At 46.2% G+C, this 13,236-nt stretch overlaps 1 protein-coding gene and 1 long non-coding RNA gene across 9 annotated transcripts in view; one reads left to right on the plus strand and one right to left on the minus strand.

Annotated features, from left to right (window-relative positions):
* Positions 1 to 1,105, plus strand: part of LOC106506925 — a 37,102-nt gene extending 35,997 nt beyond the window's left edge. For all 3 annotated transcript variants that reach the window (XR_001302577.2, XR_002340826.1, XR_002340825.1), the window contains one exon: positions 645 to 1,105. This is a non-coding gene — a long non-coding RNA (uncharacterized LOC106506925). The remainder of the gene's footprint in view (positions 1 to 644) is intronic.
* Positions 1 to 13,236, minus strand: part of PCYT1B (phosphate cytidylyltransferase 1, choline, beta) — a 137,313-nt gene that overhangs the window by 29,107 nt on the left and 94,970 nt on the right. For all 6 annotated transcript variants that reach the window (XM_021080540.1, XM_005673503.3, XM_013986017.2 and 3 more), the window contains exons 5-6: positions 12,966 to 13,044; positions 1,659 to 1,801 (exon numbers count right to left, since the gene is read on the minus strand). In XM_021080540.1, coding sequence (XP_020936199.1) covers positions 1,659 to 1,801; positions 12,966 to 13,044 — 222 coding nt within the window. The remainder of the gene's footprint in view (positions 1 to 1,658; positions 1,802 to 12,965; positions 13,045 to 13,236) is intronic.

Consider the following 13,236-nt stretch of genomic DNA (forward strand, 5'->3'; position numbering starts at 1 on the left):
GAATTTTTTTTTGAGCCATGTACAGAGTTAAAAAACTGGGTCAAGATTCCCTGATGTAAACTTTACAAACCTTACTGCAGACTCAGGTGAGGTGTGAGCTGTACATGCTGCCACCCAGCTATAGACAACACGTGCTTATATACAGCTCTCAGGAGCGGCTCGGATGCAAGAATGAACACTGGACTGGGAATCCAAAGGCTGTGCAGTTGCTACCGCCTCCGCCTCTACTTTGTTAGAGGGACCTTAGCCAGATCCTCTCTCTGAGCTCAGCTTTCCTCATTGCTAAATAGAGGGACTTGGACTGGGTGCCTGCCCCCCGTTGGGTGCCTGCCACCACCGTGAAGGTTCTGTCATTTGCTGACATGCCCATCCCCCACATTTGATTTTAGCTCTGAGCTGCGGCCAGGTTTGTTGTCACAGAAAGGCAGCGGGCGCAGCCACACTGACTACACGGTTCCTTGAGCTAAGTGGCTTATCTAAAGGCCGTTTAAAGCGCGTGAGCAATAACTTTTGGAAATGGCTCGACATGCTTGGATGGGTGACTGAATTCAATTTAAAAGAACAGACAGTTTAATTTATTGAAATAACCAGGGCTTTATTCTCTATAAGATACTAAATAATCCTTGTGACTGAATTCTTTTCAGCTTGCCTGTTCTGGTGCCACTTGAACCTGACATTTTCCCTTCGGTTCCCCAGTCTGTATGAAACCATGGAGCCTGGACTTCCAACACTCCCCGCCTCGCGAGGACAACTCATAATCACTGATTTACGATTAATGAACCCGTCCTCATTTTGAAGGCACTACTGATCGATTTGTGTAGGCTGCTGGATAATTGTGGCTGCACATAATTACAAGCATCTAGTTCTGTAGAAAAAACTCACTCTTGGAAAATACAGCGTCTATTCTGGGGGATGGAAATGCTATATTTACTGAGTCTGGACACCTGTATTTGCCTGGACTTTTAACATCACCTCCGGCTACTGGGCTGCCCTCTTTGCTTTTTAACAGCTTGTTTTGCTTGCCTTAAAGATTGTTTTAATAGTTGCACTATTATTAAACTAACAGCAGCTCTGTGGGAACAATACAGCAGAAATACAAAAGGAAGCCAAAGACTTTGGGCTTTATTTAAGCAGCTATAATTTCTCTGGACAATAATAATAATAAAATGGCCGTTAAGGTTTCTAATGAGCATCCATAAGGCCTTAATAAAATGAAAAATTGTAAAACATTAAAACAAGAAAGCATTTTCTCTGGGTTTAGCTTTTCACTGCCTTTCCCTCCTTCCTTCCCCTTAAGCAGAAGAGACTTAAGTCTCACCTTCCCTGAGGGCACATCTTGCAGAAACTCTTCCCACAAGTCTGAGGACTCTAAAGGGGGAAGGTGGGGTGAGGAGAGGGAAGCGAGGTAGCTCCTTTAGAAGACGGGAGGCTCCCTCACTGCCTGTGTGCCTTGGTCCTCTCATGTGACTCCTCTGGACACTGGTTTCTCCATCTATAAAATGGGGCTAATACTATGTCATTGGGCTCTTCATGTAGACTGAATGAGGCAATAAATGTAAAACATCAAGAACACCGAGTGGTGTATAAGGTGATCAATAAACAGTGGCAGCAGTAGTGTGATGTGCTGGTCCTTGGAGGGTACAAGGTGACGCACTTACATTTATAAAGCTGACATTCAGTTCCTTGGCTGTGTACCCTCTCTGGAGGTTGCGTCGGGCATAAACATCATAGTCACGGACAATTCTGGTGATGATGTCTGATGTTGAGATGCCTTCTGTTCTCTGCGTTGGAACAAACATTCCTGTTCGAACAGGAAAGACGAGATAAAGAAAAACAACTAAGATGGCCTCAGGTGACCCATGTGCTTGAGTGGCCCTCCTTTCCAGGACAAAGTGGCAGCTCTTAGGTGTGTCAGTAGGGCCTTTGCATCTGGCCCTCACTGACTCTGCCAGGCTCAGTGCCATTCACACTGTTTGTCATCCTGGAACCGTTCCCTAGATGCACCATGTGCTCACCCGGCTCCTAGCATTTGCTCACGCCCAGCCCTTCTTTGCTTCCCGGGATCCCCCTTCTCTGCCACATCAGCTGTAGACCTGCTCTTCATCCTACAGGGTCCAGCTTCAAGGCCATGCCTCCGGTAGACCTTTCCTGACATCACCAGGCAGAATCCAAAACCCTGAGAATATAAGCTGTCTTCCATTAACAAAAGTACTTTAGATATCCATCTCCTGGTAGAAAGGGAACATTCTAAAAGCATGGATTATGCCTTGACTGTCACTGTCACGAGCACCCAGCTCAGTGCAAATTAAATGCGTAAGTGAATGGAGCATAACAACCGAGTCAAGAAATTATTCAGATCATGGCAACTCCCCTTCTTCCCCCGGGAGTTCTGCGGCACATTATAGTGAAGGATAAGAAAAGGAGTGTACTATTTTTGTTGTCTAAAGACATGCCTGTGGGTGCTAGATGATTTTATCCAAGAATAGTGTACTCTGAATGGTGGTATTACCACTCAAAGACCCTTTCATCTCATAGAACTTCCTTAAAGTCCTCAAGATATATTTAGGTGTTCCAATACAGGGTGAGAAAGAAGTCACAAATGTCATCAAAGACAAGAATCTGGTTTATGCTTGCACTTCTGCTGTCAACTGAAATCACGTGTTGGCAGTTGAGATCTTTCTATCCAACATGATAATGGTCACTCGGTCAGAGACATCAGACATGAGACGACATGATGGACAGAGCCCAGGGGCAGGGGTGCCAGGTCCTCCATTTGTAGACTTGGGCAAGTCACTCAAGCCTCAGAAGGCAAGTTACTTAACCTCAGTCTCCAAAGGTGAGGAATGAGATCGCCAGACAAGATGACTTGGCTTCATCTCTGCCACTTCCCTCTCCCCCACTCCCTACATCCCATCGACACCCTTCTACTCACCAATCTACTTCCTAAATGTCTCCCCACTTCACCCACTTTTCTCCATCTTCCATTTAACCAACATTACACCATATTGTTCAAGATGCCTCAGCAAGAGCCTCAAAACCAGTCCAGAGATATCATTTTTCTGTCCCTTCAATCTTATTCTCCAAATAGTAGCAAGAGCAACAGAGCAAACTTTCAAAATGTAAGTCAGATACTTGCTCAGCATCCTTCATTGGCTTTCTAGTGTCCTCTGTATATAGAGTCAAATCCTTAACTTGACTCTGAAGCTGCTTGCCTTCTCTCTTCCCCGTGCTCTTCTCCAGTCTCATCTCAGACCCTCTTGCCCCTTCACTCCCTAAGCCAAGGCCGCCATGCCGCATAGCTACAGCAGGCTCCATTCTCATTGTTTTCTATGGAGCTGAACGAAAGGCTGGCCCTGCCTTGGCCCAGCCACACCAGACTTAAGGGTCCGGCGGGGGCTGGCCTCCATCCCCTCCCTCTTTCCACCTGGTTAGCTCTTGGTCATCCACTGGGTTTCATCTTTACCATCACTTCCTCAAGAACATCTCTTAAACCCCAGCCTGGGTCTTCCTGCTTGTTATTCTCTCCTGTGGTCCACTGCTCCTTTTTTCCCCCTTTTTCCTTTTTAGGGCCACACCTGTGGCATACGAAGCTCCCAGGCTAAAGGTCCAGTAGGAGCTGCAGCTGCCGGTCTATATCACAGCCACAGCAATGCTGAATCCAAGGTGCATCTGTGACTTATTCCGCAGCTTGTGGCAATGCCAGATCCTTAACCCACTGAGCAAGGCCAGGCATGGAACCTGCATCCTCTCAGACACTATGTCAGGTTCTTAACACTCTGAGCCACAACAGGAACCCCTTCTTCAAATATTCCAAGAGAACCTGTTCCCTAACTGCCTTCCTCACTTGACTCTAGGCTGCATGAGGGAAGGAAGAACTCCTGTCTTATATTCTCAGCACTGGGTGACAAGCAGGCCCCAGGAATATTTGTTGGATGAATGACTAGATGAATATTCATCTCTAAGTGCTTTTCCAAATCCAGTTCTCTCTGATTCTATGGACACTGGTGCATTTTTCAGTCTTCTAGCCCCGAGCAGGGTATCCCTTTGGTGCTTTCTTTGGCCATGGTATGCAGCGTACATTCACAGTATCAGCAGCAGGGTGGCACTGCTGTTACAGACAGAGCATTCAATTTCTTTGCAGGGTAGGGGAGGGGCCGGGCCCCTGGCCAGGGATCAAACCCTTCCCATAACAGTGACCTGAGCCACAGCAGTGATAACACTGGATCCTTAACCCATTAGGCCACCAGGGAACTCCAAAGCATCCAGTTTCAAATAGTCTGTGGCTCAGAGGGCAGAGCTGGGGTTTGCCACTAGGCCAGAAACTTCTTTCAGCACCTTCTAAGAATGTGGACTCAAACAGAAAACTACATAGAAGGCAGAGGATGCAAACACCTACACGCAGGGATATAAACGGTACCCCCCTGCACTGACCCAACTGCGTCGGGGTGGAGTCCCAAGCTAGGGGGCCTGAGACAATACCCCCACCTTGATGGAGCAGCAGAGAGCTTTCTGGCAATAAGTATGACCCGTCTTTCAGCAGGCAAGTGTATCACCCAAAGCTCCTGTCTGCTGAGATGTTAGGGAGATTTCCTAGCCATTGAAGTTAGCAAGTCACTTTGACCCTGGGGACATGAGCTCACCCTTTCCTTGAAGCCACAGGGTGAGGTCTCTGTGGCTGAAGAACCAAAAGTTAGGGTTGGGGAGAGATTTGCTTTGGCTGGTTGGGAGGTAGGTCTCTGAAGGAAGCCAAGCCCTCTGCTGACATAATGAGTCAGCCGGCTTCCTCCAAATCCTAATTATTGCTCTGCTAAAAATATTCAGTAATGAGCATGATCAGAGAACCTTTTTTATCATGCTTTTCAGAATTGCGGCATTTGGTTATGGAGCTATTTTAAGAAGCAGCAAAGCACATGTTAATGAAGGAAATTTTCAACAGTAGTAGGCAATATTAGAATGATGATGAGTAATGTGGACCTTCCAGTCTACTTAATTTAAGCTCCATCTTTCCACCCAGCTTTGCTGGAGAATTTTGCCATGTAGTTCTGACAAGCAGAGCAGGGGGCTATAAAGTTTAAATCATGCCCTTGAGATGTCTGGTTTTATTTAAAGTGATATCTGCCTTTCAGAATAAAGCTCCGTTCAAGTATAAAAGCCAAAGGTGGATGCTTATGCCATTTCTAAGCATCTTTCTCTTATGATGAACACTCTGGCTTTCTCAATCTGGCCCCAAACAGATTTCTCCCATGGCTCTCTCTTGCTGAGGAATCGGCAGAGTAGAGCAATGGACCACAAAGAGGGGCCCCATGCATATGCAAAGCCACACATATGTCTTATGCCTGTGCTCCCAGGGCAAGTAAAATATTACCTGACTCTTCAATTTGGAGATGGGAAATAAGATGGATTAAAGATGGACACAGTTTCTGTCCTTGGGAATATGAGCTGGCCTTAGTGACTGGTTTATAACAAATAGAATATGGTATAAATGAGGCTGGATGACTTCCAAGGCTATGTCAGAAAAAGCCTGGCGGCTTCTATTGAAGTTGTTTGCTCTCCAACTGCCTCCTCTTGGGAGGCATACTCTTGGAACCCAACCTCCAGGCTGCAGAGAGGCCAAAGGTAGGTGCTCCAGTGTAAACCCCAACTGAGCTCCCTTTCCACAGCCAGCATCCACTGCGTGCCAATCAAGTGCACCATCGAGACCTCCAGCCCAATTGGGCCTTCAGATGAAGGCAGCCCCAGCCAGCATCTGACTGCCACCATCTGAGAGACCCTAAGCAAGAACCACCCAGCCAAGCCCTTGCTGAAATGTGTCCCACAAAATCTTGAGCAAAATAAAGTGGTTCTTTTAGGATGAGTTGCTTAGAGTTAGAAAAACACTGGACCTGTTTCTGCTAACTGCTAGAACTTGAGGTTTTACTCCCTAAAATCAGGAGAACAACTTCTTCTTAACTCACTAGAGGCAGCTCACCCAGAAATAAAACCTCCAGCAAATGCTTGTTCCTCCTCTACAAGGCATCTGAAGAACTGTCACTGCAGGAAATGCTGATTCAGTGTCCCCTGGGGGTAACCCTGGGAGAACCAGAACCCCTGGTCTAGATTCTTACTATTATTAAGTGAGGTTTATGGGAGTTCCCATTGTGGCTGAGTGGAAATGAATCCTACTAGTAACCATGAGGTTGTGGGTTTGACTCCTGGCCTTGCTCAATGGGTTAATGATCCAGCACTGCTGTGAGCTGTGGGAGACTCAGATCCTGAGTTGCTATGGCTGTGGTATAGGCTGGCAGCTATAGCTCCAATTTGACCCCTAGGCAGGGAACCTCCATATGCCACGAGTGTGGACCTTAAAAAAAAGGCTAAGTGAGGCTTATGAACTTGCTGTTGCTAACAACCTGGGAGCTCATTAGAATGGGGATCTCAGGTCCCACCAGACCTACTGAACTCAAATCTGCATTTGAAAATGATTCTGCAGGGATCTGGAGACACGTTTACACTTGACAAGCACCTGTCTAGACAGGCCTTTCAGGGCCTCTTTAGGAAAGGAGCAGCTTGCTCACAGCTCAGATCTTACAAAGACTTAAAAAGTAATAGTCACTCCACGTCATAACCCATCACTATGTAACTGGCAGGTCAGCCAATGTCTCCTCTCCCCACTCCTCCTCTCCAAGCCACCAATCCTCACCCCACCATATTTCTTAGCAGCCTTCCAAGCCTGAAGTGTATGGGGTTTCCTTTCTTGGAACTCCTTACAAACAAGCTTGGCATTTGGGAATGGTAGGCCTCCCGTTCTTACCCAATGCTCCTGATGGCCAAGGGAACCCTTTCTTAGAGGACAGTACAAATCCCTGGCCTCGCTCAGTGGGTTAAGGATCTGGCATTGCTGTTGCTATGGTGTAGGCCAGCAGCTGTAGCTCCAATTCGACCCCTAGCCTGGAAATTTCTATATGCCGCAGGTGCGACCCTAAAAAGCAAAAAATACAAAATAAAAAAAATTTAATAAAAAATAAAATAAGGAACCGGAAGCTGAATGGACTCAGGGTATAGCATGTTGATCTATAAGCCCTGGAGTGGGGAAAGACATGAAATTCACAATAAGGCAGTTTCCTGCCCTCCAGGAAGAAGAAAAGCACCTCCTGGGGTTGTGGTAAAAGCCCAGAGAGGGATCAGGAGGTGGGCAGCAGAAGCAAGAGGGTATGAGCAGCACCTGTCTCTTGCCCCAATGCAGCTTCAAAGACCAGGCACAGGGGCAGAGAAGAGACCCCTTTGAAAGCTGAGAGCATAGGGGTCAGCACCCTCTTTACCCTGAGGAACTTTGGGAAGGAAATGGGGAGGCCTTGCAGAGGGCAGGTCAGACGGGGCCTAATGTGGCTCCCTCCCGCCGCCCTCCAGTAGATTATGGAGGACATTTTTCACGTCCCGGGGACCCTCTCGAGGAACGCTGAAGGTAGCTGAGATTTAAATGAGCATGACTTCTGGTGGCCGCCTGGAGTTATGGGGAAGGGAGTCTCGCAGCAGAGGCTGTGACAAGGACAGGCCAAAGGGGGAGATGGCGGGGAACAGGTGAAGGAGGTGGCTGAGTATCACAGGACAGCCACGGGATCTGGCAGCCAGGGATGATGGCTGAGAGGGTCTTGTTATTTCATAAAAAAGGTCTGTAGAGCCAGCTTGCCACCCCAAGCCAAGCCAATACTTAGATCACGCCAGGAGACAAAGGCCAAAGGTTGATACCACATAGTCTAAGTGCAAACCTTGAAGAGTCTAAATTATTTCAAATGTCAAGAGTGTTTTTTTCTGTCATCTGTGGAAATGGGAGCACCTAAGTTTGGTTACAGAAATTACTCTTGCCCCCCTACCCAGGCGGTCCTTCCCCCACAAGAGACCTGCTCCTGGCACACACTCCTGCCTCAGAGTGGCCTCCGGCTCCATGTGACACACAGAATTAAGTCTAAACTCATCCTGCTGGTCTCCTTCTCTGCTCTCCCCTCCACATACCCTTTACCGCATCAGCACTGTTGATTTTCTCCAAGTGTGCTGCACTTCGGCATATACTCCACCTTCGGACACACCTCCCCAGCCTGCTGTGTAGAGCAGACTTATAATATTTTGGTGTAATTATTTACATCTGGCTCTCCTCTCTCAAGGGTGAGGGCTATATCGTACTCCTATCTGTATCCCATTTTCCCTCCAACAATTCCAGGCTTGTGGAAGCACTTCGCAATTCATGTGTTCACCAATGAGAGTGAAAACCACCCAGAGATGGAAGGGGTTGCCTTGGGAGATAAGAAGTTCTCCATCACAGATGTACAAGCATCAGTTCTATCAGGAGCTGGCAGTAATGCCAAAGGGGGACAGAAGAATGGGTTAGAGACCCCTAGAAGCCCATTCTACCTTAAGAGTCTGAAGGTCCTTGAGTGCCAGGAAAGGGCTTAGCAGCAGCAGGCTGAGGATGAGAGATGGTGGGACCAAGGAAGGTAGAGTTCTAGTGGCCCCCAGGAATGGGGGGGGGATGGCAGGTGCCAGCAATGGGGGCAGCTCAAAGATAATGTGGTGTATATGAGAGTTCTTGAAATCCCTAAGTAAAGCACATGGTAACTCACTGAACTACAGTATCTGTACCATGCTGGATACTGATTTAATATATGTAGGAAGGTATGCAGAGATGGGCCTAGAGTACCTACAGATGAGATGCATGGTAGAAAGTAAAACAGAAAATAAACGACGCCATTACAAATCTACTTCTGCATCTACTTTTAGCTAAAACACCAAACCCAGTCCATCCTTTCCTCAAACTCTTCCTTGCTCCAAGATTCGCAGGCAGCAACGGGCTTATGTCAAGTTTACGGAAGGTGGTTTGATGAAGGAAAGCAGATGCAGAAGCTAAGGAATTCAGGTGCCAATACTGCTCCCTCCACCTTGGACAGCTCCATTTTGAGAGTCATCTGACCCTCTAAGAGGATAGAAGTAATTACCTTTGCCCCATCTGTCTTTTTAGGTAATCCAAATGGATATAGCCTGGGGAGGCTGGGTATTTCAAAAATCCCAGCAATGACTGTTTTGATTCTTAGGTGATTATTTGAAACCCTGTGACACTGACTGAAAACCTCAGCTCAGGAAAATGACAAGTGTTGGGTATAGCAGAGACTATTTTTCCATTACATGTTTGCCCAAGAGAGCACCTTTAATTTGTGAGTTCTTGCCTATTATCGGGTAGAGCAAGAAAAATGCAAATTCACAGAAATAATTTCGAAGATCTTTCATTCAGATCACAGTCATTTTTGAAACAAGTCAAATAGAGAGCCCCTCCATCTTCCACTGAGATTTTCTTGGGCAGTGAGGCTAAGATGGTTTGCGGTAATTTAGTATGTTATCAGCATCTCCTTCAATAAAAAGGCATGTGAAGGACTCAGAGGCCAAGATACCAATGGAAAGCAAATTAAGATGGATACAAAAATCCATATCACTCAGGCCAAAATATCATCCTTGCATCTAAATAATATGAACAATTCCACAAGACAGAAGTGTGGGCTTAAATTACCTAGGTAAATGGCTCCATTCTCCATACATGACAGAAGGCGTCCATCTTAAGCTGCCTCCCCATTGTACTCTATAAAAGCACTCTCTTATTCAGCCAACACTTAAGGAGCACCACAAATGCACCAGGACTGTGCTGGGGATGCAAAGATGGATGTAATATGGCCTGTGGCACTTCACTCTAGCTAGAGACAGACAGACAGACAGACAGACAGGCAGGCAGGCAGACACACACACACACACACAATCAGGATGCCAAGAGAAGGGAACTGAAAAGGAGGTCCATGTGCAAACAATGTCTGCATCTGAGGAGGGTAGGAAGTGTGCTGAATCATGTCCCATGGAAAGAAGGCATGTCTGGATGTCTGGGCTGGCTTCTCAGCTGGGCCAAAGAAGCTCAGAGGAAGGGCATTCTAAACTCAGAGAACAGCTGGAGCAAAGGTACTAAGCAGGGGCATGCCTGGGAACCAGGATGGACTCCATGTGCCTGGAGTGTAGGGCGTATGGAAGGTAGAGCACAGAGCCGAGGCTGGCAAGACAGGAGGCTGGGCAGGGCCAAGGGAGAGAAACCTGGTGGCAAAACCCTGGTGTACTCAGCGAGACCAGTGGAAAATGAGAAGGTCCAAGTAGTGTCCCAGAAATAGAAGCAAAGACAAGAGCGTCTAAGAAAGGTCGTTATGCCCAGAGAAGGACTGAACTAAGGCCGCTGGCTTGGGTGGTCCGAAGGGCATCTGAGAGGTGCGGGAGGTGGGACAGAAGTCAGAGTGCAGATGGCCAAGGAATGACAGCTGCCGTGAAGAGGAGGCCTGAGCAAGGATATGAGTGGTGGAGGGTCGAGATAGAGGGCAAAAGGAAGGATTTGGGTTTGTTTTCGTAGTCTTCCACATGTATGTAAGAAACTACTGAAGAGTGAGGACCTCAGATCACAAAAGAAGAAGAATGAAAGAAAACATGCTCCAGGGAAGGGAGAAGGTAGGTTCAGAAAAAGAGCCTGGGACAGAAAACGTACCCTTCTTCCCCAGGATGCAGGATAGGAGGCAAGGCTGCAAGGCTGCAAGGAGTCATGAGCAAATCAAGGCAGGAAGGGGAAAAAGAGGAGGTAAGTGTTACCAAGGAGCACTGAGAATCCTACGAGGCTAGAAACCACAGACCTGCTATGAAACCCCAATAGCGACTTCCGTTGAGTCAGAGCAGCATAGGAGTAGGAAGAGTACCTGATGAAGGAATTAACTCTGGGGATCCCACAATGGAAGGAAAACCCCTCTTTTCAGCCCCCCAATAAGTCCCTGGGGATGACCTGAACAGAAATGCTTAGTGACAAATGAGATGACTTCCAAAGCTCAGCCACTATGTCTGCCTTCCACGACTTCGGTTAATAGTTTCAGGCAGCAAACAGTTTACCTGATTCCACAAGTATCTATCCATTTTTTGTTCTGCCTCTGCATGTGGTACCTGAGGATATTATTATCATGTGACAGGATGACACATGGAAGGACTGGGCTCTGGAGACAAGGAGTCCAGATCATTAATTAGCAAGTTATCTGTCTTCTTCTAGAAGGAACTTTCTTGGAAGCATAATGTAATTTCATTGTTAATGAGGAAAATGGCTGCCCTTTAAACAACAGGGTCTGGGAGGAGAAGGATAAATTAGGAGGTTGAGATTAACATATACATATTACTATATACAAAATAGGTAAACAACAAGGACCTACTGGGAACCAACAAGGGAACTATATTCAATATCTTGTAATAACCTGTAATAGAAAATAATCTGAAAAATAATATACCTATGTATACATAGTTGAATCACTTTGTTGCATACCAGAAACTAACACAGCATGGTAAATCAACTATACTTCGATAAAAGAAATAAACAACAAGGTCATGTGGTTTTAGGTCCTGCGAGGAACTCTAAAATCGAGCCTCAAACTGGAAGTTGAGTACTTTGGTACTCAGGTTAATTTCTCCATAAATACCTTGTCAGTTGCATCGTTTGAAGGGCTTAATCTCTAGAATATACAAGCAACTTATACAACTCAACAGCAAAAAAGCCAATCAAGCAATGGAAAAATGGGCAAAAGACCTGAATAGACATTTCTCCAAGGAAGATATACAGATGCCGACAAGCACATGAAAAAATGCTCAACATCCCTGATTATAACAGAAATGCAAATCAAAACTACCATGAGATACCACCTCACACTAGTGAGAATGGCCATCATTCATAAGTCCACAAATAACAAATGCTGGAGGGGGTGTGGAGAAAAGGGAGCCCTCCTGCACTGTTGGTGGGAATGTAAGCTGGTACAACCACTATGGAGAACAGTACCTTAGAAATCTATACATAGAACTACCATATGATCCAACAATCCCACTCTTGGGCATATATCCGGACAAAATTTTCCTTAAAAAAGACATGCACCCGCATGTTCATTACAACACTATTCATAGTAGTCAAGACATGGAAACAACCCAAATGTCCATTGACAGACAATTGGATTAGGAAGAAGTGGTATATATACACAATGGAATACTACTCAGCCATAAAAAAGAACGACATAATGCCATAATGCCATTTGCAGGAACTAGAGACTCTCATATTGAGTGAAGTAAGTCAAAAAGAGAAAGACTGGAGTTCCCGTCGTGGCTCAGTGGTTAACGAATCCGACTAGGAACCATGAGGTCGTGGGTTCGATCCCTGGCCTTGCTCAGTGGGTTAAGGATCTGGTGTTGCTGTGAGCTGTGGTGTAGGTCACAGACTCAGCTCAGATCCCGAGTTGCTGTGGCTGTGGCGTAGGCCGGCGGCTATAGCTCTGATTAGACCCCTAGTCTGGGAACCTCCATATGCTGCAGGTGCGGACCTAGAAAAATATAGAAAGACCAAAAAAAAAAAAAAAAAAAAGAGAGAGAGAGAGAAAGACAAATACCATATGATATCACTCATATCTGGTATCTAATATATACAGCACAAACGAACCTTTCCAAAGAAAAGAAAATCATGGACTTGGAGAATAGACTTGTGGCTGCCCGGGGGGAGGGGGAGGGAGTGGGAGGGATTGGGAGCTTGGGGTTAACGGATGCAAACTATGGCTCTGAGAATGGATTAACAATGAGATCCTGCTGTGCAGCACTGAGAACTTACAATGGAGCACAACAATGGGAGAAAAAATTATGTACAGTGGAGGAAAAAAGTGTGCTGGAGGAAATAACAATAAAAAGTAAATTTAAAATAATAATAATAATTTCTCCATAAATAGCTACCTAGCATCTGTACCATGGCTGAACCTTAGCACATGTCAACAGAGGCTTGAAGAGGCTACTTGGGAGACATCTGAAATTCCAATGCCTCATGTATACACCACACACCCAGGGTATGTCTCTTATTACACCTGATTGTCATGCTGCAGGGGACAGCTGAGCACAAGAGAACCCCTCACCTGCTTCCTTTATATGCTTGTAAACGTCATCAGAGCCAGCAGAGGAGTACGGGATGTCATCATGGGCCACAAAGTCAATCTGTTGAAGAGAGAGAAGAGTGACATCACCCCTGGGAAGGATGTGCATGTCTGTGATTTGAAATAGATACCTTTTGCCACAAAGCAATTGTGATAAAGCAGTTGAAATCAGCTGTTTACAATGGAGGCTTGAATCCTTGACCAAAAGGTATTTCCAAGTGTCTCTATTTCCATGAGCTGATGGGAACTAGAT

This window comes from Sus scrofa, chromosome X, assembly GCF_000003025.6.
Source record: "Sus scrofa isolate TJ Tabasco breed Duroc chromosome X, Sscrofa11.1, whole genome shotgun sequence".
Taxonomy (NCBI): domain Eukaryota; kingdom Metazoa; phylum Chordata; class Mammalia; order Artiodactyla; family Suidae; genus Sus; species Sus scrofa.